The 26,635-nt window shown below is 36.9% G+C and overlaps 2 protein-coding genes across 2 annotated transcripts; one reads left to right on the top strand and one right to left on the bottom strand.

The window, feature by feature from the left end:
• LOC137968015 (dnaJ homolog subfamily B member 6-like) lies at positions 1-26,466 on the bottom strand. The gene is made up of 9 exons (XM_068814626.1): positions 26,295-26,466; positions 23,327-23,436; positions 22,249-22,299; positions 20,682-20,760; positions 20,233-20,273; positions 4,561-4,690; positions 3,399-3,445; positions 3,136-3,199; positions 1-887 (listed from the first exon to the last, which is right to left on the bottom strand). The coding sequence occupies exons 1-9, from the start codon at positions 26,357-26,359 to the stop codon at positions 794-796; spliced, it is 681 nt and encodes a 226-aa protein (XP_068670727.1). The 5' UTR covers positions 26,360-26,466; the 3' UTR covers positions 1-793.
• Positions 10,677-16,429, top strand: LOC137967337 (swi5-dependent recombination DNA repair protein 1 homolog). The gene is made up of 3 exons (XM_068813858.1): positions 10,677-10,682; positions 14,427-14,624; positions 15,013-16,429. The coding sequence occupies exons 2-3, from the start codon at positions 14,478-14,480 to the stop codon at positions 15,193-15,195; spliced, it is 330 nt and encodes a 109-aa protein (XP_068669959.1). The 5' UTR covers positions 10,677-10,682; positions 14,427-14,477; the 3' UTR covers positions 15,196-16,429.
• Positions 26,467-26,635: the final 169 nt, after the last annotated feature.

Here is a 26,635-nt window from a genome sequence, read left to right on the forward strand (position 1 = left end):
TTTACCACAATGTAAACTTTTATTTATAACCTAATCCGATTCAGTTACAAAACATGGTCACTTTGTGAATTTATTAAATTATGCACCATTATTCAAAGGTATTACGGTAGTCAACACACATGCTTTAATATTTATGTTTCAATTCTCTCTAGCATATGATCAACAACTCAATCATTAAAATCAATAGATCTATTAAATAATAGTAGCATAGCAACCAGGGGCAGGTTGCTCGAAGCCTGGTTAGCGCTAACCATTGGTTAAGAGGTATCAAAACCTATAGGTTTCCATGGTACCCGGGCCTGGTCACACCCATTGAGATTTGCTCGCAAAAGAGCTGTTGTGTCAACAAAACTATGCTATGATGCAACTAGGTTTATGATGTTAAGCAAACAGTGTTGGAATAAGGTCAAAATAAAATAAACAATTTAACCAATATTGTCAAATTGTGCCTTTTGCAGTCTGAAAATAAAAGAACGTCGTTTTGAAATGCCTTAACCAGGTTATTTATTTCACCCTTTCACTGGCAAAAGTAGAAATTAGGCATAAGCAAAATTGCACTCATTAATTTCACTTGCCATAAAACACAGTCATTTCTTTATACAAAACATAGTAATTATAATTATTGTCTTGAGCTAAAAAAAGTGAACAATCCTGATTTAAAGTTTTAACCATAGAGCCAGCTGCCATTGCAGTTTTCAATGCCTTAGTCTATTTGTGTTTTCCGTTGTAATTATACTGATTATTTTGTCCATGATTATTCAGTTTAATGAATTTCAAATACATTTTATTGTTCTTAGTTAGTAAGTTGCAGAGTGCCATCAACAAGCCTTCTCCTCAATTTATTGTCCTCCCACTCTTCCACCGTCTCCTTCCCATTTTCAACAGTTCTATAAAATGCAAAAAAAAAAAAAAAAGCTTTAAAGCATGTGCCTCTCTCTTCCCTTGTCACAGCAAGGATAGTGCACAAAGAGAGCCAAAAATATACTGTAGGTCAAAGGAGCGGAGAAATTTCCAAATCCCATACCCCCAGCAGATGAGTAAATCTCTCTAGATTGTACTTACCATTCCAAACCAAAATAGGGGTCCTCAGTTTGACAAAAGCAAATATTAGTATTATACTAATTAAAAACAGAGGATAGTGTCGAAGGTATATGCGCTGATTGGCTACTCAAACTCTGGATATCCTTTGCTATTCAAATCCAAGTAACTCACACGGGATTTGTGCCCAAAAAATATTGTAATCCATTGCAGGAATAAAGGAGTGGAGTGGGTAAAAGTTTTAAAATTATTTTTACTCGAGTGAAACTTAATTACAGTTTCTGAGATAAAAACAACCAGAAAAATGTCACACCGATTTTTATTCTGTGCATTTCAACCTTTTAAAAATCGGAATTTTCACAGCCCAGTAGTACAAAACCGCAGTAGTAAGGAGACTGGGAATAGCAGACCAACGTCAAAAGGGAACCGCTAGGATTTTTAGTGATAGAAATTATTCGTTCTTTTGTCCTTAGCATTATTGCAACCAAATACAGGGTGTTTCAAAAGTTCGTTCCGATATTTTGTTCGCTTATATTTCAGTAATTATTATAACTACCTCGTGGAAAAATAAGTATGTTATTCCTTATTAATTTTACATCGCATATCTTAAATATTAGTAACCAGAACAGCCTCCTTTATTTTTTATGATATTTTCTAAGCGGCGGTGCAGAATAATGCGCAAGCTCCTGAAGCGTGTCGAGAGTTGGCATTTTTTCGCCCAAACTGTATCACCTCAGCTCGTCCAGTGTTTCAGGGGCTGGATTTTTGTACGTTGTCTTGTCAGTGTTGTTCAGATCAGGTGAGTTTGCTGGCAAGTCGTCCATGGGTATAAAAGTTTGGCAAATTCTTCTGACACCCTGTCTGATCTGCCTTTGAAGTGTGTGCCGGCACTCTGTCCTGCACAAAGGTCATTGCCTTCTTTGAGTTAAACAGCTTTCTTTTTGTCGATCTGTCTGTAACATGCCGCCTTGAGGTTAACGGTTTCACTTCTGTTTTCTACAATTCCTTTGATTCAGTACTTGGAGGTTGCCAATGAGTACTTGATGGTCTTGCCATCACCTTTTCACTTTGTTTCACCTGGTGTGCCGGGGGAATGTCGCACTCCTGAGAGCCCCATACAATGTGGTTTTCTGGATTCGGGTAATGAACTAGAGACCATAAAGACTCGTGTATAAGCGGCACCTTTTTGCTTAAGTTTTGGGCCAAAAATCACGGGTGCGGCTTATACAGGAGACCATTGCTTTCAGAGGGAGTAAACTGGCTTTTAGGGGTCACAAATTGAACTGAAAACCTTCAGTAACAATAGATTAAACATATTGAAACCTGTTGTTGATCACTGCTTTCGGTGGTTAGAAGTGGTAGCTACCAAAGGAGCCATTTGTTTGCATCTTCAGGTTCTCAACCCGAATCTTGCTCGCAAGTACTGTAGTTCTTTCAAGCGTTTCATTTGCACTTTGTTTGAGCAGTTAAACTCTAACTGGCATGGAATTTCCATTCCTCTGCACAGCTGCTTACAATGTTGTTTACGACCAATCACCTCAACACTAATTTCTCCACTACATGCAAGAAAATACCACGCTATTTGGGAGAACTCGCAAGGCAAATGGCCGGACATAGCACACACTCTTTATTGTCATTTATTCAAATGTTAGATTGAAATTGCTTTGAACAATTATTTAGATAATTTAACTGAATCAGTTTCAATTTTGCCTAAAGATACATCAAAGTCTTGAGACAAAATGCAATTTTCAATCAGAACGAACTTTTGAAACACCCTGTACAACATCTCTCAGAAGCAATTTCAACAACCCAATTTAAAAAATGCAAAATGGGGCCGCTGGAAAAATTTCATTCTACTTTTTCATCACAGCTCTGCTATCCCCAGTCTCCTTACTGGTGGGGTTCTGTACCCTACAGGAAGTGAAAATTTCTGAAAGGCATAAAACAAAAATTTTGGTTGCCTTTATCCAAGGAAACCATGATGTTTCAATTGAGTAAATTTACTAAAAAAACTGTCATACACACTCTACATCTTTGCTTCCCTAAAGTGGCACTTATTCGATTTTACTCTTATGCCAGACAAAGCACTGCTCTTACTTTTTGGTGGTTATCTTCTTTCCATTAATGATTTTTGTTGATGTTGACGTTGATCTAAAATTCCCTAAAAAAAATAAAAACAAACCAGAGTAAAGGATAAAAGGCATAAAATTACCTGTGTATGGTGACCTAAATGCAACTATTTGTGTCATGATTTACACAGCATGGATGCGTGCCTTCAGGCACATGAGGTCAATGGCATCCCCGTGAAGACAAGAATGTTTTCTACCATATTGCTTGAAGTACAAAATGATTGTACAAACCTCCACCGCTGCCACCACCACCACCAAAACTTTGAAACGATGAGAAACTATGGGTTAAAAGGGAAATGGCAAATGTGTTATTATTAGAAACATGACTGTCTATTTAAGACAAAGGTAAAGAAAAGAGACAAATGTTATAAGTCACTATCCAACAGTTTTAACCTGTGGAAAGATCTAAGTATTTTCTTTGCATTTATTAAGGAGCAGGGCTGGCACAGTGGTGAGAGCAGTCTGAGCCTTCCACCAACGCGTGGTCCGGGAATGATTACCGGGTTGGATGCCATATGTGGGCTGAGTTTGTTGGTCATCACCTCTTCTTCGAGAGGTATTTCTCTGGGTACTCCCATTTTCCCCTCTCCTCAAAAACCAACATTTTGATTTGATTTGTTCCGATTTCAGTTAATTTGAAGTCGCCCCAAATAGAAAAGCACTCATGCTTGGCAAAATAACCTTGAGACTTAAATGGAGTGATTATTATTAACTATTTGCTCACGTAACAGTGAATAGGGACCTTAAGATTTCTAGGACAAGTAGGAGAACGAGTAAAAGAGTGGACTGCCCGTTTTTAGCAAAAGTACATAGAAAGTATATAACCCGGACGATTAATCCTCTTACTCTTTGTTAGCAGTATAGGTTGTGCAGAGATTCTTATTGCTGGTAACTAAGCCTTTTTGCTGATCGAAGAATGCCAAAACTGCTACTGTGGGAGTGACTTGTTTTGACACAACAACATTTTTGCAATTTAACCTTGTAGTAAAATGACGACGGCATCACCTTTTCCCCACCAAAATGAAGCTGGTTTGTGAGCTTTCACTGTTGTTCTATGAGAAAATCTCATACTCGTCTAGTCGTTCTTGTCCTACACTGTAGCTAGAATCTAAAGCTCTCTAATATCTACTGCGTAAGTAAATGCGTGCAGGAAAACCGTGGCCAACTAACATGGAGTACAATAATACTCTGGACATGCAGCCTTCTATCCACTGCATGGATAATACTATCCAGCCTTTGCACACATGAGGTCTGCTTCTTTGGATTTTACCCCTAGGAAGGCCATGCTATTGCAAATTCATAACTATTACAAATTTAACGATCAAAATAGTTTCGGCAAATCTGATGATCACATTATGGCCAAGATAATGATGGTAATTTATATTCAAAATACCTGTTTGACCCAAAGGGATCACCGGAGGCGCCATTCCCGAAAAAACTTGTCGTGAAGCCAAACCCAGGAAAGCTACTTCCAAAGGGGTCTTGCGGCCTCATCCCGTGATGGCCACTGGTTCTGTTATTTCCTATTAAGTATGAAATGGAGCTACCAAGTAACACTTCAAGTAACACTTCAAGTAACTGTCAGGGATGGCACTAGGATTTTTCAATCTGGGTCCTGGAACCCGCATGTTCGGCCAAATTGGGGTCCCAAGCATTTTTTGGGGGTCCCAAAATCTTGGTGACCCTCGGCGAGAAATAGAGTATGTTTTAAATTATGAGGAAAAAAAGTAACCAACTTGGAATTAATATTGACGCATATGCATAGGACCAGCCGACAAAGGCTTTTTCTAGAGCCGTTACATTCATTCCCAGACAAGAACTCTGTTAATGAAAGAGCACCCTTTCCAAGGGTTTACGCATCACTGGTTTCCTCCCTTAGGAGCAACGAACAGTGACGTCTTTTGCTATATATTTGCATTCAGTGACTTGCAGAGTACATTCCTCTGAAGAAGACCGCAGAAGGCGGTCGAAAATTTAGTTTTAACCTTATTAGCTGTTTTAAACCCCATTTCTTAGAACTTCAATTATGATCACAGATCGCTCCAACAGTTTTACAAACAACAGAATATACTGACAAATCAAAGCAAGTTGTGTGAGTTATTTAAGTCAGTGCCTTGCATCCTGGGACGCATTAAAATTTCGATCATGCATTTTTTGGATTTTATTTGCGTAAAAATGCACGATTTCTGCGTTAACGCGATCCCTGACTGTATATCACATAATATAACCGTGACAAATGAGGATTTGTATGGAGCGGAGTTTACACACTCCACAAGAGACCAAAACCTACTCAACTACCGTAACATTAAACATGAAGCATAAAAACATGACCTTACCAAAGAAGCTACCAAATAACGAGTCATTTTGGAAAAAATCCCTGTTTCAAGAGGAAAATAAAACATGTTTAGTTTATTTTCAGAGTTTGACTAGCCAACACAACTACTAAAACTCCATACTATAGTTAGTGGTAGTAGTAGTGGTAGTAGTAGTGGTAGTAGTAGTAGTAGTAGTAGTGGTAGTGGTAGTGGTAGTGGTAGTGGTAGTGGTAGTGGTAGTGGTGGTGGTAGTGGTAGTGGTAGTATTAGTCATAGTGGTAGTCGTAGTCGTAGTCGTAGTAGTAGTAGTAGTAGTAGTAGTAGTAGTAGTAGTAGTAGTAGTAGTAGTGGTAGCGGTAGTAGCAGTAGTAGTAGCAGCAGTAGTTGTTGTTGTTGTTGTTGTTATTGTTTGTGTATTAGTAGCAGTATTAAAATTAAGTGTTATTGTACACATTAACAAATACCGGGTAAACCTCACCTGAAAATTTCCTCTGGATCACGGAAATGAAAATCATGAAATCCTCCAAAAGCTGGACCACCAGAGCCACCACCAACTCCTATTAAATATTTAAAAGTTCAGGGTTAGCAGCTACTTAAGGTGAAGTCACATTTTATTTTATGTGGGTCCTTCAATCAGATGTTAAGCAGGAATCATTCAGCTCTTTGCACCCATTCCCCTGTCAGCACTTTCTTTGATTGATGTGAGCTGCTCATGAATTAAACGCACCTTACAATGCCATGTAACAAAGAAGTGCAGAAGACAAAGACCTGGAAATGAAGAGCCCGTAGACAAAACAGTAAATAGCAAAAAAGATTCTTGTTGCTTTCGGGCTGTTTACAAAGGCTGGTGAGTCATTTCATGTAAATAACAACAGGGTCTTCCCTTTATGACACACTGGGCTGGCAATGCATGTGTGCGAAAAAGGGAGGCCTCAGAAGTAATCAACCTGCAATGACAAACCAGCCAGTGTAAAAAAGAGGAGAACAACAGACATGTGATTTGCCATTTATTGTTTGATATGTTCTCTTCTTTTCTGGGGGAAGTTTCATCTACTTTAATTTGTAATGGAATACAGTCAGAGTTCAGCAAATATCAAACCGTTAGCTCCATCGTGAGCTGAGCCCTTAAATCATAGTGTAATATTGTTAAAAATAGAACACAAACAGCGGTGATAAACAATAATATTGCTAAAACCAATGCATTAAACTTGACGTTTGTATGCTTGGCAAAATACATTTAAGTTCCTGAATTACAAAGAAACCTTATTAATCCAGGAACTTAAGCCAGCTTTTAATGTCAACAATAGCAGTGAGAAGCTGTTGCTTTATTAATTAATTCCATTTTTTTCTCAATTTATGGTTAAGATCTTTTTTCTTAATCTTGGTTCCAGACCCCTTACTATATTAAGTACATTATAGAAAGTACATAGTTTTAATTCAAACATTGTAATGGTTGCTCTTGAAATTTTATGTTGCTTAGAATATCAAAGGACAAGAGTTTATAGTGTAATGTGTTGTTGGGTTAAGCAACCCTTCAAAACTCATTAATAATTCATGAACCAAACAGCCTATTAAAACATGCATAGATAAAACATCATGCGCACAAGCTTTAAACCCGATAAAACCCTCCTCATTATAATTCTTTAAATAAAGAATAGCAATGATGCCTGGCTTGTTTTTTCTTGAATGCTAATATCTCCCCCTCATATTCTAAACCTTTGTTCAGACTCCCAAGGGACACGCTTTTTGGGCGGTTCACAAAACTCGCAGCTCATGTTTTATCGGGTTTAAAAACAGTCGGCTATGCCTCGCGTTTTTAAACCCAATAAAACACTGCTGCTCGTTTTTTAAACAGTATTTCTCCTCCTGAGAACGAGATTTGTACATTTTTACTGTATGATGCCAGACAATTTGAATCGTCAATTGGTCCACTGCAGGGTCTCATGCCTTTTTGCAATCCAATGATGAGCTGCCATTGTTTTCTGTATCAAAGCCTGCAGATAAAACACCTGGTCCACTTAAAACTATATACCGTTATAGTTACCTCCAGTTAATCCCTCTTTCCATATCTGTCATAAACATTGCGTTTTTCCGCTGTAATTCAATCATACGATAACTTGATAAAAAGTACAAGGTAATTACTAACTGACAACAACACAACCTAAAATATTTTACAAATCCAAAAGAACACAAACTATATACTTAATAAAAATAAATTATGTCAACCTACTGAAATTCAGTTTCACCTTTCAGTTTCTTATTTTACTTGCACAAAGCTATGCACTGCTTGCAGCTATAAGTAAAAGCTAGTTGGGGTGAACAGTGCTTGCAAATGTATTCCAGATAAAAAGAAATTTACGAGTCATTGCTCTCAGAGCAAAGATTTAAGCTCATATCATCGAAGGTTACAAATATATACCGGTAACTACACATTCACATAAATAATAAGTTGGTTATTAGAATACTTTAGCTTGTCATTCTCAGCTTTTAGCACTTGACTGCACAGTATCCTTGTATATTTTAACTTGGAAAACATTAGCTATAGAACATAATTACACTATCATGGAGCTCTCGAAATTGCACCCGCATGCTACACAAGCATGCTTTTGTATAAAATATTAAATGACACCCAATTTTGACAATTATCAGTCTTAACAGTATGGCAGGACAATATTAATTAAAACACTTGAATGTACTTTAACCCTTCCATTCCCAAGATCAAAACGTTCATTCTCCTAACTAGTACCATAGATTTCTTTGTTGGGTGGTGATGAGAATTTGGTGCTCTATCAAGATCACACCTCTTAAGCTGATAATTATTTTCATTCTTAGTACCTGCCTGACTGACATTTCATTTAAATTGTGAGGAGAATTTACATACCAATCACTCTTGGGAGTCAAAGGATTAATGGCCTATCCCCCACTTGTCTCCTGTACTTCAGTGGTAGAGCATCCAAATCAGTAATCAAGTCGTAGATTCAACTCCCACAAAGGAGCACTTGAATTTTTTCCAAGTATCCTCAAGTCACCATTGAAAAAATGTCCTTATCTTTATATGTCAATCTATTATGAAATTATGGTTAGCGGCTTATGTCATTAGTGTTTCAAGTGGGGACTTACGGTCTGATAACACATCATACGCTTCTGATATCTGTTTGAAATTCTCCTCAGCCTCCTCTTTGTTGTTTGGATTTTTGTCTGGATGCCATTTCAAAGCTAATTTACGATATCTGTAAAAAGCAACAACAAAGATACCACAATTATTACAATTTTCACTTTACAAATGCTTTATGTACAATGATAGACAATTTTCTTCCGGTAAGATAATGGCCAGTTGAAAATAAACATAAAGAATGCATAAAGAATGAAAGGCTACAGTCAACATTCTGCAGCCGTTGTTCTTGTTAAAGCCCTATTAGAGAGGGAGGCTCAGGCTTCAACACATCTGTTCACTTTGCATTCTTAACAACAGAGAGAAAAATAGCATTTTAAAAAGTGATTTATTGCAAGAAAGCCTTAGCTTAATTTAATGAAATTGAAAGCAGCACAGGATTTATGAGTGCTCAAAAAATAATCTTGCCTGCATTTCTCACTGCATTTTACATTTAATAATGATTTTTATCAAAATACATGTACTTAACAAGAATTGTTGTTATTCGAAGAAGACGAAGTGAACATCGGTGAATAAAACCCAAGACGAAGTCAAGGTGTTTATTCACCAATATTCTATCTTAGAATAAATAAGCATGAGTAAATTTTTTCAAAGACAAACAAAATTGCACGAGCCCGTAGGGCAAGTGCAATTTGCAGTCTTTGAAAAAATTTACAGTGCTTATTTATTCCAAATTGCATGAGAAAAATCATGTGATTGCCTATTAATAATATACTGAAAAAATTTGAGACGGTTAAGCAGAAGAAATGCACGTGTATCACACAATCAGGGAAAATTTGCACCATCCAGGGGGTGTGCTTGATTTGAAAACAAAAGATTTAATTGGTTCTGACCAAACCTATTGTTTATTAGCCAATCATAATCCAGAATTTCGATGTCTAATTTCACTTGTATTACACTTTTTACACTGCGTTATACTTGAACTGCACTGCTCTCAGCCATCAGAATCGAATAATTGTTTCATTTATATTATTATATGAAAAATTTGCATTTTCTTTAAAACAATTAATTTCTTCATCTGTCACCTCAACAAAATGACTTGCGGCCATTTGAAAAAACCGCTTACATGATTACTGTGTAATCATCATCTCAAGTGCAACCAATCAGTGCAGAGAATTCTCAATAATCACCTTTGTAATTATACTAATTAATAATATTAATCATACTATTTAATAATAATAATTATTATTATTATTAAACAAACCTTATTGAATGGTTTAACATATAATACGAGCAACCTGTATTATATGTTAAACCATTCAATAAGGGATTTATTATTCCACTATTATGCCATTTTCTAGTATTTTGGCTTCTTCCTGACCGAAGGAGAATTGTATTGATAATTTGCATAATAAGACGCATGCAAATGATGAAAACAACACAGAGGAAACCATTCAAATGTCCTTTATTTGATTGGATAAACGAAATGACGAGTGACAAGCAATGACAAGCTACTAATTCCCAGGCTTTGCATCGTGTTGAAAACATTTTCTTTTATTGAAAAACTCTCATTCTGTCCGTATTTGCTCTGTTCTAAACCAGTCAAACCAGGACACTACAGTGTATTACCATCTCATGTTTTGCACATTCTCTGGCCAAATATGGTAAAATGGCATGATAGTGGAATAATAATCTTAGTATGTACCAAAACAGTGGGATAGCATTGACCACGCTCGCTGATTGGTTACTCAAACTCCCGATACCTTTGCTATTCACCTTTGAGCAATTTGTGTGGGAATTTTGCACCCGAGGAATTGTTGTATTCTTTGCAGAAATTTACTGACACTAAAATCATAGGGGGGTGTTTGTTGCTCTTTATCTCACTGTTTTAGTATATACTTTAAAGAAAACAACTAATTCACCTCGGTGTACTTCGCCTAGTGGTGGGTTATTTTACCTAGCTGGCTTAAATAGCACCACCCTCGACACCTCCACTTCAGTGAATAGTTGCTCATTATTAATCAATTATTCATTCTATCATGATTATAAATTTCTGCTCAGTGAAAAAATAATAGAGGAGACTCTCAGGTGGGATTTAAAAGGGGTTTTGTGATTAACTGAATGAAATGGAAGGGTCAAAGCAATGTACTTTCAGACCACTTCCTTTGAGGGCCTTTGAAAAGCTAGTGAAAGAAACTACACAAATACCTCTTACAGGTTGGCTTGGCTAAGCTTTGGACTTCCATGTGCGAAGTAAATTAACTGAGGAGTGAGGAGAAAGTTCTGCTTTTGTAATTTTCTAGATGCAAACTAGTACATGTATGTGTAGAATGTCAAGTGCATTGTATTCTTGGATAGGTCCTGTGTGTGAGATGTTATAAGACCAACATGCTATCTGGAAAGAGTATAGGACACAGAATTTCCAGTGGTGTGGTGTGTGGCCTACTGTATTCTCTCCAGCAACATTTTCTTGGTGTAAAATTTTTCAAACCAGACTGAGTTCAATTTGGTGTATATTCATTTTCATGGTTTGAAACAAAGGAAAATCAAAATCAAACTCAGGTTTAAATTTTATGAAATATCCATTTAATCGTAACAATTACAAAGTTCTTGAATCTGAATGGTTATCAATAGCCCTGATTTCTGCAATAATAGGACAGTTTGTAATTGGACACCTTGTACATGTAATTGGACAGTCATATGTGTCATCAAGCGGGCACTAGTTGTACTTGAATCAGTTATCTTTTTCCAGAGCTATTAAAAAAATTAACAAAAGGTGAGCGTGTTAAGCTATAAAAATTTTATCACCATCATTTTCTTGTATTTTGTAATAGTTACAATCATTATTATTGATAATACTAAATAGGACTTTTCCAAATGGTCTGGATAGCACAAGTTTTACTAAGTAATAATATTTTTAAAAATACAACCACACCTTTGAGTTTAAGGAACATGTTTTGCATAAAGCGGCATATACATAATTCGTATATACATGTACATGTATGTAAAAAGTTAAACGATTCAAAGTAACACATTTATTACACAAAACAAAAGAGAAGATTTTTTTTCCTGGCAAGGAAGCTCAAAATAATCCATAGGGGGCTTATTACTATGAGCTCCCTCCCGAACTTACGACTATAAATGAAATGCAAGAGTGGCGAAATTAGCTTTAGATTGAATTACAAGCTAAGATAAAAAAGCAAGCAGAACAAGACATGCTAAACATTCAAAAGGCAGCAAAAATAAATGACTAAATAGATGTCTATATGATTGTGGAGAATCAGCTAAGGAGAAATGTCAAAGATTTAAAAGTAGAGATAGTGGCAGCACATTGTACAATGTATACTTTGGTTTACGGAATTGAAATGTCTTGGCCCTTTTTATTTAAAGCAGAACTTCTAACATTCGTTCGGAAAGGAAATTAGTAGAAAGTATTGGAAAAGGCCATTTCCGTGATCATGTCTGCCTTCTCTTCATAGCGCTAGTCTATGTGCAAAGTTTATGTGATGGTACTTAGTTCTTACATCTGAATGAAAACTAATTTTCATGTTAACAAAAAATTCGCACTTAGACTCGCTTTGAAGAGGAGGCAGACGTGATGAGACAGCAATGTTGGTGTACAAAACAATAGAAAATGGTTCCACAAGGTTTTGCATGATAATAGAGTCAAATTCCCAAAATACATTTTACAGCATTGTTCTGTTCACCAACATGCCGGCCGTGACGTCCGATGAAAACCCTCAATTTCTAGTATTATATGATTGAATATGATTTATTTAGTTATTGAAAACATCTCCTTGAATACGTCAGGAAGAAAGCCTATTTTATAAAAGTACGGTACATAAACTTTCTGATTTGAAACAAGTAAATATTGGAAACTTAAGTATTTGAAGCTCTTAAAATGCAGGATCAGTATGAGCATCAAATGGCTTTTTGGAGATGAAACGAATACCGGTAACTATTTTCTGAAGTTATAACAATACGATTCAAGTTGGTAGGATAAGTTGATGCCCACACTGAAACAAAATATACGAGATAAGGATAAACTAAGCTATATAAAAGGGTACTACGCATCTTGAACTAAATTTCTGGGTTTAAGCCAATTTATAGTATTTGCAAAATTTTTATTTTGTTTTGGTTAAAAAACTCAGTGGCTGGTCATGTGTGTGTGGTAATGATAATACCAACTTTATTTATTCACTTCAATGAAAGGGAAGGATAACAGAGGTATCTGTATCTGCACGCAGCTGGATGTAATTGACTGGAAGTCGATTTTGATGAGAGAGGAAAACCAGAGTACCCAGGGAAAAACCCTCAGAGTAAGATTAGGATTGAATGAAACTCAGCCCACATAATTATGTCCTCAGGGCCAAAGGTTGAACCCGGCTCGCACAGGTGGAAGGCATGGTTGATAACCGCTAAGCCGCCCTGACTTCCCTAAGGATTAGGCTCTATAGGTGCCATGGTAGGTAACTTTGATAAGCTCTTGTTGAGAACTGGAAAGAGTGTCTGAAACACCACAACACAAGACTGTGTTTCACTGGACATTTTTATGGAAGGCAAAGATAAGGTGATTAGTGACTTACTCCTTTGGGAGCCAAAACAAAGGAAGAAACAACATGGGGGGCGGATCAGCCATCTCGATCAACTGATATGATAGACTCCAGCCTTGAAAATCATGGTGAGAGGTGAAAGGAAAGTCAGGGCAGACGGAGAGGGAATGGGTGGCAAACTACAGTAATTATTGGAGTTTGTTGTTGACTTGGGTATAAACCCTTTATATCCACTCACACTTTCATCATTTGACTAAATATCTGCCCAGTCCCCCCCCCCTGTCACAGTGGTGACAATAAAAAGGGAAATTGGGGGGGGGGGGGGGGGACAGGCATTGTGGTAAGAACTAAAAGGTGGGCAGACATTCATTGTGGGAAGCATGAAAGGGGACCTAAGCGGGGGAAAGTTATTTGTTTTTGCATACAGTCCTAATATGTCATTTAGAGCCTCAACCTGTCTTGATAAAATACATTGGTGAGACAGGTTAGACGAAAGGTGTAATCCGTGGACCTTGCCCAGAGGAAGGGGCTGAGGCTGGCGATAGGCCCCCTTTTTGTCTTCCTTGGTGTCTAAGACCTCTTCCCCCTCCACTCACACTTCCTCAGCACGCTAAAACCAAAAAAAAATAGGTACGCATTGCGTATGTGTGGTAGTGCAGTAACACAGTGCTGTATTATTGTCAACTGAGCTGCGTTTTGTCTTCCAGGAGATTCAATTTAACTTTGCGTAATATGTAGCTCTAATAGTATATCATTAAAGTGCCATGGTAGATGCGGTATCAGTGCACTACCACAAAAAGATATGCTATCATTTCATTTAATTGTATGCAGTCCCCATTAGTAGAGCACTTGTGCTTCAGTTAAGGCCTTTCGTGCGAAATGGTCGCGTCTCAAAATAGCCCCTTGACATTTAGAGTAACCACACCTTTTGTGACTTAATGCATGCGGTATCAGTTAAGTAACTTTACTTCAATGTTAAGAAATCTTCTGTTTTGTAAGTAGAATATCGGATGGGTTTGCAGCGTCTTGTAGAGTGTGTAATGTAAGTATTGTCTTGTATGTAATGTGAGTTGAGTATTGTTTTAGTGTATTAGTGTAAGTAGAAAGTAATAGTATAAATAATAATAATAATAATAATAATAATAATAATAATAATAATAATAATAATAATAATATAAGAGCATAATAATATAAAGAGCATCATTATGAGGTCTGTTATTATTATTATCATTAGTAATTATCGTAGACATTGTGGTATTGTTTCCCTCCAACATTACAGGAAATTTTCAGCACACCCAAAAGAAGCAAACATGAAACACCATCTTTATCAATGACCCCTGAGAATCATACTGAGCAGTGTAATCAAACTGAGGGATCTGTTGAACTGCTGTCAAGGAGACAACGTCTACTCAAAACAATCCAGCAAAAGGAAGACTCGTTGAGAAAGCTGAGGCTGGTGCAGATGTATAGAAATAAGGTACTCTACTGTCACATTAAGTGAATCATTATGCAGTCTTGGTCAATAGCGTAGGACACCTTAAACTTCTTCTACCTAACGTTTAGTTCTAATCATTCATCAATGCCTACCTCTTGCCTTATCTTGGAAGTACAATGAAGGGTAATGGTAAGCTGTCCCTAGAGATATACCGGTATGTAATCTATCAAATTAGGAGAGCTGCTACTGCCTATAACAGATTGTGCGCTACCGTCAGCAAGATGACTGAGATGTAAAGTAGTGCTGTGTATGAAGAGAAACTTCTTTCTGCCTTTTATTCTTGAGAAGTATATTACAGGTGCTACTTGAAAGAGTGAGTGAGAAACGAGATACTATAATTAATTTTCTTTGCTCATTTTTTGGCACACAGAATGACCTTTCTCAGCTCCAAGCTTTGATTGACAAGTGGCGGGCTGTCAGCCAGGATGCTGCTGAAAGACTGTTGGACAAAATCAAAGCAGATCCTTTGCCTACAATGGGCCAACTCTTGGCAAAGCTTCAAGTTAGTAAGGAACTTATCCAATATTCCGAGGAAGATGAAGCATTCTACTGAACTTTACTAAGCTGTAGGTAAATATTAAACAAGGTGGAATGTCGTCATTCATCGGATACATCTTGTTGAAACCTGTTATTAACCCAGTCACCCTTGAAGCGACTCCTATTGATGAGTAAAACTGTCTGATGTTAGACAGAGTAACATTTTGTGGCGTTAGACAGAGAAAAATCTCACTCTGAGGATTAAAAGGGTTAAAGGGGACATAGTTCATGTCTATGAGTGGACCTGGATGTCGTTTAACAATTAGACCCGTAGCCCGAAAGGGACAGAAAAGGCAATAACAAAGTTAGCAAATGCAAGTTTGAAGAAATATTTATTTGGGAATAAAACGAAAGAAAGCGTCACGCTTTTCGCTACTCGAGGACTATTACTAATAGTCCTCTAGTAGCGTAGCCAATCAAAATGCAGGATTTGCATTAGTCCACTAGTTGGGTGATATTAATAATCGATAGTTACATGTATAAAAACAAAAGATGCATTATACATGTAAGGATATAATTCTACGTTCCTTTCTGCTAGTATTGGGGAATGCAGACATTCTTTACTGGGTATCTGTAATGAACACAGGTTCATACAACATTTCAAAATAATTTTCAAATTAGTTTACTTCTTCCTTATATTTGAGAAAAGTGGCGTGGTACTCTATCTTACAGGCCATTAGATTTTGTGTATGATACTGAGAAGGATGCTCAGAGGTTGTGTTTATAAAGTAGGTTGAGGTCTTCGTGCCTAACACTGACAGCAAAAGAACCCACTAACCTGGCTTTAATAGAGACACTTCATACAATGCTTGCCCGGTCATTGTACCACATGCTACCATCTTTTAAGGTCATAAGGATGTTGCTTTAGGTAGTTGGCCAATAGATAAATTGAAGCTCCTGTTGCAGAGAAGGTTGTTTTGAGGTGGTGCAGCCTAAGGCTCTGGCACCTTGATAATCACCACAGCTAAAGAAAAACTCTTAAATTACACACTCACAAAATACTCTGGGAAAGGTTACATCCCCTTATTTTGACTGACTTCAAGTGTTCGCTTAAATGAGGTGCATGACAAGGCTTTCAGAAATAGCTTTAACTTTAACTTTAATCAACGTAATTGCCACTAGCGTATACAAATGCTAATAACGACGTTGAGATACATGTCGTGCGCAACACGCAGGCATTTGGTTGTGGTATTGCGAAGTCGCTTGTATTTAGTAAGGTGGACGGCTTTGCCGCTATGCCGGGCCTTCTTGTACGCTCTGTCGCGTTTGTTCATTAGACAATTTTTTACAGAGGTGCTGACCCAGGGAATTCGACGCATCCCTCGGTATTTTATGTGGTACAAATCTTTTGTCGCTACAACAAGTTGCAAAAATACTGGAGACACTTCACCTTCTTGGGCGTTATTAATTTACCTATTATCTCTCACACTGTCCGCGAAAAAAAATTGTCGCGACGCTATTTTTTGTATAGGGTCAAACTTTTTATCATATTAAAGGTAATTGATTGAGTTATTTGAATAAAGTTTTAGTTTGTTGGTGTTTAATATTGCCTTTAAGTTTTAAGGCGTCAAACTCAGAACGACTGAGTCTGCTTGCAGAAGCTCCTGCCCCTTCGCTTTATGCGAAAACAACCGCACTTTGCTGCATCTTGGAAATATCACACATCGAAGTCGAAAGTCATACTGTAGTTCGGGCAGAAACAGTGCCATAAAATCAGTCTCCGAAGACAAACGAAAAATTCCTCACACGGTATTTAGGGTAGTACAATCATCTATTAGAACTGAAAATTTGGAAGCGATATATCACGCATGGAAGTCGAAACTCATACTGTAATTCGGGCAGAAACAGTGCCATAAAATCAGTCTCCGAAGACAAACGAAAAAATCCTCACACGGTATTTGGGGTAGTACAATCATCTATTAGAACTGAAAATTTGGAAGCGATATCTCAAACCCGTCGGGACAGGAGGTCCGACAAGTTATGACTTAGCCGTCAAAATAAAGCCCTAGAAAACCGAGCTTAAAGATTTCGCTTGTAGTTCACGGTGTGCGCGCGCAGCTTATGGCGGGAAACAAGGAAAAGCTGTTTTGAAATTAAATTTTCAGAATTTTTTTTCTGGGAAAATACACTTCACATTTACCTTTACCAAGACCTTAATTAATAACATAGCATAACTCGATAGCAAACTGCCTTTACATGCATACAGTCGAATCTCGATTATCGCAATTTTGTCATGAATATTGATTAGTCATGATCAAGATCCGTAGCCATATTTCTTTTAAAACTACAGCGTTGAAAAGTGAAGTAATGGCGAGTTTGTTTCGCTTTCAAAATCAAAAGCAGCGCTCGCATGCGTCGTAACTAATGAAGAACTTACGAATGAGTTCTGTTTGGCTTAGAGTTGCTTTGTTGCAAAAATGGACATGCTACACAGCGTCCTGAATGTTTATTCACGATCATCACGTCCTTGAAGTTTAAGGGATCCGTTCTTTCGATAAAAGATAAACAATCTATAATCTTGTGATTAGAAAAGGAGAAAAGGAACCAATTTGTAAGCTGAATATGGCGTTAGTAAGCAGCAGATATCTAATATCCACACGAACAAGGAAAAGATCATGAAGTTTGTCGACAACTGAGAGACCAGCGAAGGACTGAAGCGTAAATCGCTGAATAAAGCCAATGTAAAAAACATTTTTTCATTAATCGTTAATACACTTGGGTACAGGTATCACAACGCAAGTGACTATGTAGACCATATTGTTTTCCAAACGATTTGCAAATGTTTTGTTTCGCGATTAAATGTCGCTTTCTTAATTTAATCAGTTTTGTTTTCTCATTAATATTCATATTGTCGATTATCCGGACTATTTCATCTAGTCCCAACGAGTCCGGATAATCGAGATTCAACTGTACTACTGCTCTTTTTCTCATGATACCATTTGAAAGGACAACTCCATCCTTTCTTGAAGTGGTAATAAAAAAATTTCATATGGTAAAAAGGTTATGTACACGGGGCTAGAAGGGCACTTCCAGCTAAAATAGTCCTTGAAGTCTATCCTAGTAAAAGGGTGCATTGGAATAACATTGTATTCACCTGCCTTCCAACCCTAAGGTCCCGGGTTCCATTCCCGGTTCTGCCGAGACTGGAATATTTGGCGACCTTCTTTCCCGCTAAAAGTTCACTCAGCTTTCCATCCTCCGAGGTCGGTAAAATGAGTACCAGCATGCATGGACTGCTTAGAAGCGGCTGCAATTTGCGCCTGTATATGCCATGGAGAAACAAAAACCACAGGTACTATTTCCATTTTTTGCTTTTCTTTAATATAATAAATAGAAGCTGGGCATATGTGTGTTCTTGTAATGAATGCATGTATTTACACCAAACTTGAACTGGCAGTTTATAAATGTTGAATATATGAATTGATTGAGCTGACCCAATAATAAACATTCAACAGGTCATACTATTATCAAAAGATTGACGAGAGTCTTTTGGTATATTGATCCCCACCAAGTTTGCTGGTCAAGGCATAAAATTTACCAGGAATTGTGACATTGCTTTATGACACAGACAGGTTCAGAGGGTTTCACCAAACCTTCGCTGGGTAAGTACCGTTGTTAAACTAAATTGCATATTTGCGTGGATTGGTGAAACTTGTTAGAAAAGGAAACTTTCTTCCAGCTTATACTTTTTGCACTTCTATAGTGTATTTTTAGTTTTGAATGCTAGAATTAACTCAGTTAAAATGAATGCTTCGTTCTTGTCCTACACTGTAGCTAGAATCTAAAGCTTCTAATATCTACTGCGTAAGTAAATGCGTGCAGGAAAAACCGTGCGCCAACTAACATGGAGTACAATAATACTCTGGACATGCAGCCTTCTATCCACTGCATGGATAATACTATACCCAGCCTTTGCACACATGAGGTCTGCTTCTTTGGATTTTACCCCTAGGAAGGCCCATGCTATTGCAAATTAATAACTATTACAAATTGTAACGATCAAAATAGTTTCGGCAAATCTGATGATTCACATTATGGCCAAGACTAATGATGGTAATTTTATATTCAAAATACCTGTTATGACCAAAGGGATCACCGGAGAGTGCGCCATTCCCGAAAAAAACTTGTCGTGAAGCCAAACCCAGGAAAGGCTAACTTCCAAAGGGGTCTTGCGGCCTCATCCCCGTGATGGCCACTGGTTCTGTTATTTCCTATTAAGTATGAAATGGAGCTACCAAGTAACACTTCAAGTAACACTTCAAGTAACTGATCAGGGATGGCACTAGGATTTTTCAATCTGGGTCCTGGAACCCGCATGTTCGGGCCAAAATATGTGGGTCCGCAAGCATTTTTTGGGGGTCCCAAAATCTGGGTGATCCCTCGGCGGAGGGGAGAAATAGAGTATGTTTTAAATTTATGAGGAAAAAAAAGTAACCAACTTGGAATTAATATTGACGCAATATGCATAGGACCAGCCGACAAAGGCTTTTCTAAGAGACGTTACATTCATTTCCCAGACAAGCAACTCTGTTTGAATGAAAGAGCACCCTTTCCAAGGGTTTACGCATCACTGGTTTTCCTCCCTTGAGGAGCAACGAACAGTGACGTCTTTTGCTATATATTTGCATTCAGTGACATTGCCAGAGTACATTCCTCTGAAGAAGACCGCGCAGAAGGCGGTCGGAAAATTTAGTTTTTAACCTTATTAGCTGTTTTAAACCCCATTTCTTAGAACTTCAATTATGATCACAGATCGCTCCAACAGTTTTACAAACAACAGAATATACTGGAACAAATCAAAGCAAGTTGTGTGAGTTATTTAAGTCAGTGCCTTGCATCCTGGGACGCATTAAAATTTCGATCATGCATTTTTTGGATTTTATTTGCGTAAAAATGCACGATTTCTGCGTTAACGCGATCCCTGACTGTATATCACATAATATAACCGTGACAAATGAGGATTTGTATGGAGCGGAGTTTACACACTCCACAAGAGACCAAAACCTACTCAACTACCGTAACATTAAACATGAAGCATAAAACATGACCTTACCAAAGAAGCTACCAAATAACGAGTCATTTTGGAAAAAATCCCTGTTTCAAGAGGAAAATAAAACATGTTTAGTTTATTTTCAGAGTTTGACTAGCCAACACAACTACTAAAACTCCATACTATAGTTAGTGGTAGTAGTAGTGGTAGTAGTAGTGGTAGTAGTAGTAGTAGTAGTAGTGGTAGTGGTAGTGGTAGTGGTAGTGGTAGTGGTAGTGGTAGTGGTGGTGGTAGTGGTAGTGGTAGTATTAGTCATAGTGGTAGTCGTAGTCGTCGTAGTAGTAGTAGTAGTAGTAGTAGTAGTAGTAGTAGTAGTAGTAGTAGTGGTAGCGGTAGTAGCAGTAGTAGTAGCAGCAGTAGTTGTTGTTGTTGTTGTTGTTTATGTGTGTATTAGTAGCAGTATTAAAATTAAGTGTTATTGTACACATTAACAAATACCGGGTAAACCTCACCTGAAAATTTCCTCTGGATCACGGAAATGAAAATCATGAAATCCTCCAAAAGCTGGACCACCAGAGCCACCACCAACTCCTATTAAATATTTAAAAGTTCAGGGTTAGCAGCTACTTAAGGTGAAGTCACATTTTATTTTATGTGGGTCCTTCAATCAGATGTTAAGCAGGAATCATTCAGCTCTTTGCACCCATTCCCCTGTCAGCACTTTCTTTGATTGATGTGAGCTGCTCATGAATTAAACGCACCTTACAATGCCATGTAACAAAGAAGTGCAGAAGACAAAGACCTGGAAATGAAGAGCCCGTAGACAAAACAGTAAATAGCAAAAAAGATTCTTGTTGCTTTCGGGCTGTTTACAAAGGCTGGTGAGTCATTTCATGTAAATAACAACAGGGTCTTCCCTTTATGACACACTGGGCTGGCAATGCATGTGTGCGAAAAAGGGAGGCCTCAGAAGTAATCAACCTGCAATGACAAACCAGCCAGTGTAAAAAAGAGGAGAACAACAGACATGTGATTTGCCATTTATTGTTTGATATGTTCTCTTCTTTTCTGGGGGAAGTTTCATCTACTTTAATTTGTAATGGAATACAGTCAGAGTTCAGCAAATATCAAACCGTTAGCTCCATCGTGAGCTGAGCCCTTAAATCATAGTGTAATATTGTTAAAAATAGAACACAAACAGCGGTGATAAACAATAATATTGCTAAAACCAATGCATTAAACTTGACGTTTGTATGCTTGGCAAAATACATTTAAGTTCCTGAATTACAAAGAAACCTTATTAATCCAGGAACTTAAGCCAGCTTTTAATGTCAACAATAGCAGTGAGAAGCTGTTGCTTTATTAATTAATTCCATTTTTTTCTCAATTTTATGGTTAGATCTTTTTTCTTAATCTTGGTTCCAGACCCCTTACTATATTAAGTACATTATAGAAAGTACATAGTTTTAATTCAAACATTGTAATGGTTGCTCTTGAAATTTTATGTTGCTTAGAATATCAAAGGACAAGAGTTTATAGTGTAATGTGTTGTTGGGTTAAGCAACCCTTCAAAACTCATTAATAATTCATGAACCAAACAGCCTATTAAAACATGCATAGATAAAACATCATGCGCACAAGCTTTAAACCCGATAAAACCCTCCTCATTATAATTCTTTAAATAAAGAATAGCAATGATGCCTGGCTTGTTTTTTCTTGAATGCTAATATCTCCCCCTCATATTCTAAACCTTTGTTCAGACTCCCAAGGGACACGCTTTTTGGGCGGTTCACAAAACTCGCAGCTCATGTTTTATCGGGTTTAAAAACAGTCGGCTATGCCTCGCGTTTTTAAACCCAATAAAACACTGCTGCTCGTTTTTTAAACAGTATTTCTCCTCCTGAGAACGAGATTTGTACATTTTTACTGTATGATGCCAGACAATTTGAATCGTCAATTGGTCCACTGCAGGGTCTCATGCCTTTTTGCAATCCAATGATGAGCTGCCATTGTTTTCTGTATCAAAGCCTGCAGATAAAACACCTGGTCCACTTAAAAACTATATACCGTTATAGTTACCTCCAGTTAATCCCTCTTTTCCATATCTGTCATAAACATTGCGTTTTTCCGCTGTAATTCAATCATACGATAACTTGATAAAAAGTACAAGGTAATTTACTAACTGACAACAACACAACCTAAAATATTTTACAAATCCAAAAGAACACAAACTATATACTTAATAAAAATAAATTATGTCAACCTACTGAAATTCAGTTTCACCTTTCAGTTTCTTATTTTACTTGCACAAAGCTATGCACTGCTTGCAGCTATAAGTAAAAGCTAGTTGGGGTGAACAGTGCTTGCAAATGTATTCCAGATAAAAAGAAATTTACGAGTCATTGCTCTCAGAGCAAAGATTTAAGCTCATATCATCGAAGGTTACAAATATATACCGGTAACTACACATTCACATAAATAATAAGTTGGTTATTAGAATACTTTAGCTTGTCATTCTCAGCTTTTAGCACTTGACTGCACAGTATCCTTGTATATTTTAACTTGGAAAACATTAGCTATAGAACATAATTACACTATCATGGAGCTCTCGAAATTGCACCCGCATGCTACACAAGCATGCTTTTGTATAAAATATTAATGACACCCAATTTTGACAATTATCAGTCTTAACAGTATGGCAGGACAATATTAATTAAAACACTTGAATGTACTTTAACCCTTCCATTCCCAAGATCAAAACGTTCATTCTCCTAACTAGTACCATAGATTTCTTTGTTGGGTGGTGATGAGAATTTGGTGCTCTATCAAGATCACACCTCTTAAGCTGATAATTATTTTCATTCTTAGTACCTGCCTGACTGACATTTCATTTAAATTGTGAGGAGAATTTACATACCAATCACTCTTGGGAGTCAAAGGATTAATGGCCTATCCCCCACTTGTCTCCTGTACTTCAGTGGTAGAGCATCCAAATCAGTAATCAAGTCGTAGATTCAACTCCCACAAAGGAGCACTTGAATTTTTTCCAAGTATCCTCAAGTCACCATTGAAAAAAATGTCCTTATCTTTATATGTCAATCTATTATGAAATTATGGTTAGCGGCTTATGTCATTAGTGTTTCAAGTGGGGACTTACGGTCTGATAACACATCATACGCTTCTGATATCTGTTTGAAATTCTCCTCAGCCTCCTCTTTGTTGTTTGGATTTTTGTCTGGATGCCATTTCAAAGCTAATTTACGATATCTGTAAAAAGCAACAACAAAGATACCACAATTATTACAATTTTCACTTTACAAATGCTTTATGTACAATGATAGACAATTTTCTTCCGGTAAGATAATGGCCAGTTGAAAATAAACATAAAGAATGCATAAAGAATGAAAGGCTACAGTCAACATTCTGCAGCCGTTGTTCTTGTTAAAGCCCTATTAGAGAGGGAGGCTCAGGCTTCAACACATCTGTTCACTTTGCATTCTTAACAACAGAGAGAAAAATAGCATTTTAAAAAGTGATTTATTGCAAGAAAGCCTTAGCTTAATTTAATGAAATTGAAAGCAGCACAGGATTTATGAGTGCTCAAAAAATAATCTTGCCTGCATTTCTCACTGCATTTTACATTTAATAATGATTTTTATCAAAATACATGTACTTAACAAGAATTGTTGTTATTCGAAGAAGACGAAGTGAACATCGGTGAATAAAACCCAAGACGAAGTCAAGGTGTTTATTCACCAATATTCTATCTTAGAATAAATAAGCATGAGTAAATTTTTTCAAAGACAAACAAAATTGCACGAGCCCGTAGGGCAAGTGCAATTTGCAGTCTTTGAAAAAATTTACAGTGCTTATTTATTCCAAATTGCATGAGAAAAATCATGTGATTGCCTATTAATAATATACTGAAAAAATTTGAGACGGTTAAGCAGAAGAAATGCACGTGTATCACACAATCAGGGAAAATTTGCACCATCCAGGGGGTGTGCTTGATTTGAAAACAAAAGATTTAATTGGTTCTGACCAAACCCTATTGTTTATTAGCCAATCATAATCCAGAATTTCGATGTCTAATTTCACTTGTATTACACTTTTTACACTGCGTTATACTTGAACTGCACTGCTCTCAGCCAATCAGAATCGAATAATTGTTTCATTTATATTATTATATGAAAAATTTGCATTTTCTTTAAAACAATTAATTTCTTCATCTGTCACCTCAACAAAATGACTTGCGGCCATTTTGAAAAAACCGCTTACATGATTACTGTGTAATCATCATCTCAAGTGCAACCAATCAGTGCAGAGAATTCTCAATAATCACCTTTGTAATTATACTAATTAATAATATTAATCATACTATTTAATAATAATAATTATTATTATTATTAAACAAACCTTATTGAATGGTTTAACATATAATACGAGCAACCTGTATTATATGTTAAACCATTCAATAAGGGATTTATTATTCCACTATTATGCCATTTTCTAGTATTTTGGCTTCTTCCTGACCGAAGGAGAATTGTATTGATAATTTGCATAATAAGACGCATGCAAATGATGAAAACAACACAGAGGAAACCATTCAAATGTCCTTTATTTGATTGGATAAACGAAATGACGAGTGACAAGCAATGACAAGCTACTAATTCCCAGGCTTTGCATCGTGTTGAAAACATTTTCTTTTATTGAAAAACTCTCATTCTGTCCGTATTTGCTCTGTTCTAAACCAGTCAAACCAGGACACTACAGTGTATTACCATCTCATGTTTTGCACATTCTCTGGACCAAATATGGTAAAATGGCATGATAGTGGAATAATAAATATTAGTATGTACCAAAACAGTGGATAGCATTGACCACGCTCGCTGATTGGTTACTCAAACTCCCGATACCTTTGCTATTCACCTTTGAGCAATTTGTGTGGAATTTGCACCCGAGAATGTTGTATTCTTTGCAGAAATTAATGAACTAAAATCATTGTTTGTGCTCTTTTATCTCACTGTTTTAGTATATACTAAAACAACTATTCACCTCGGTGTCTTCGCCTAGTGGTGGGTATTTACCTAGCTGCTTAAATATCCACCACTCGCCACCTCCACTTCAGTGAATAGTTGCTAATTATTAATCAATTATTCATTCTATCATGATTATAAAATTTCTGCTCAGTGAAAAAATAATAAAGAACTTTGAACATATCGTTCTTTGAGGGGGTTGGAGCACAAGAGTTACAGGGAACTTGGCAATATTATTGTTCTCAAACTGTTGGTTCTTTTTCACAGTATCTGAGTATGACACTAACAACATTAACATGTCCCCAGGGGGTGAGATATCCAGTCAAGTAATGATGGTTACCAAGAATGACTGCAATATAGATTGTGAACAAATGTTTTTAACTTCATGTGAGAATAGTTTTCTCACTTTTTCATCAAGAAACGAAGGTTTGCAGCGTGAGGTTTTCAATATTTCAAAAACGGAAGTTACAAATATTTCAAAAGAGCCCTTTAGTGCCAAAGGCAATATAATTAAAACAATCAAAGAACGACCCACAAAGTAAATAACTTGAGCCAATAGCTTGAGCCTGCTACAAATACAAAAAATTTAAAACGCAAAAATAAACTGTTTTCTAATATTCCCAGCATTCAAAACATGTTTACACCATTTTAATTTAGGAGTAATTAAACTTAATTGAAGCTTCTTCCAAAAATTTGGCAATTAAGCCATCTGCACACGAAGACTGCCCGGTTTAGTATTAAAAAGCACGAGTGCAAAGCAATAGCGTACATCAAAAGAAAGTGTTTGCAAATGCTTACTTGTGAATCGGAAGGAAACGATACTAGTCCTGTACGTATTTTAAGCATAAGTCTCATGACAAAATTATGCGCAAGCTGGATTTTATTAATGCGCTCAGAATCCAAGACATTACACTTAACCTTGCCAAGCAGACAACGATGATATCGCCTTGCGTGTGCAGCCTGCATAAACGAGCTACATCATTTCTCTCCGAAGACCAGACATGATTTTGATTGTGACGTGAACGGAATATATAAGCTTACAAACAAGAATAATAAACAAAGTCTTCAACACCAGAGACAAAAACTTACGCTTTTTTAATATCTTGGTCAGTTGCATTCTTTGGTACGTCCAAGATTTCGTAATAATCAGACATTATCTCCTTAAAAATTAGGTTGAAGAGTCACAATGCAAGGACAAGGGCATCTAGCACCAATGCTTCCTTTCGTTTTCAGTTTTTCAGGAACAAAGCCTCTAACTGGCGTCCGAAGTTTTACGAAAGTCCACGAAGTTTCCCGAGTAGTTGTCGTCACTATGGCAACTTGACTTACCAACAGGGACTGGAACTAGAAATACAGAGGATCACCAAATATGGTGCAATTACAACTTGTTATTACGTTTAATTAAATAATACGTAATTAACTTAGCATAA

Source organism: Montipora foliosa, chromosome 8 (genome assembly GCF_036669935.1).
Source record: "Montipora foliosa isolate CH-2021 chromosome 8, ASM3666993v2, whole genome shotgun sequence".
NCBI lineage: Eukaryota > Metazoa > Cnidaria > Anthozoa > Scleractinia > Acroporidae > Montipora > Montipora foliosa.

Excerpts from the sequence above, each read along its gene's own strand:
- LOC137967337 (XM_068813858.1), top strand. The coding sequence starts at position 14,478 with ATGACCCCTGAGAATCATACTGAGCAGTGTAATCAAACTGAGGGATCT. Across the intron at positions 14,625-15,012 it reads TGCAGATGTATAGAAATAAG|AATGACCTTTCTCAGCTCCA; the intron begins GTACTCTACTGT and ends TTTGGCACACAG.
- LOC137968015 (XM_068814626.1), bottom strand. The coding sequence starts at position 26,359 with ATGTCTGATTATTACGAAATCTTGGACGTACCAAAGAATGCAACTGAC. Across the intron at positions 23,437-26,294 it reads GACCAAGATATTAAAAAAGC|ATATCGTAAATTAGCTTTGA; the intron begins GTAAGTTTTTGT and ends TGCTTTTTACAG. Across the intron at positions 22,300-23,326 it reads GTATGATGTGTTATCAGACC|CGGAAAAACGCAATGTTTAT; the intron begins GTAAGTCCCCAC and ends ATTGAATTACAG.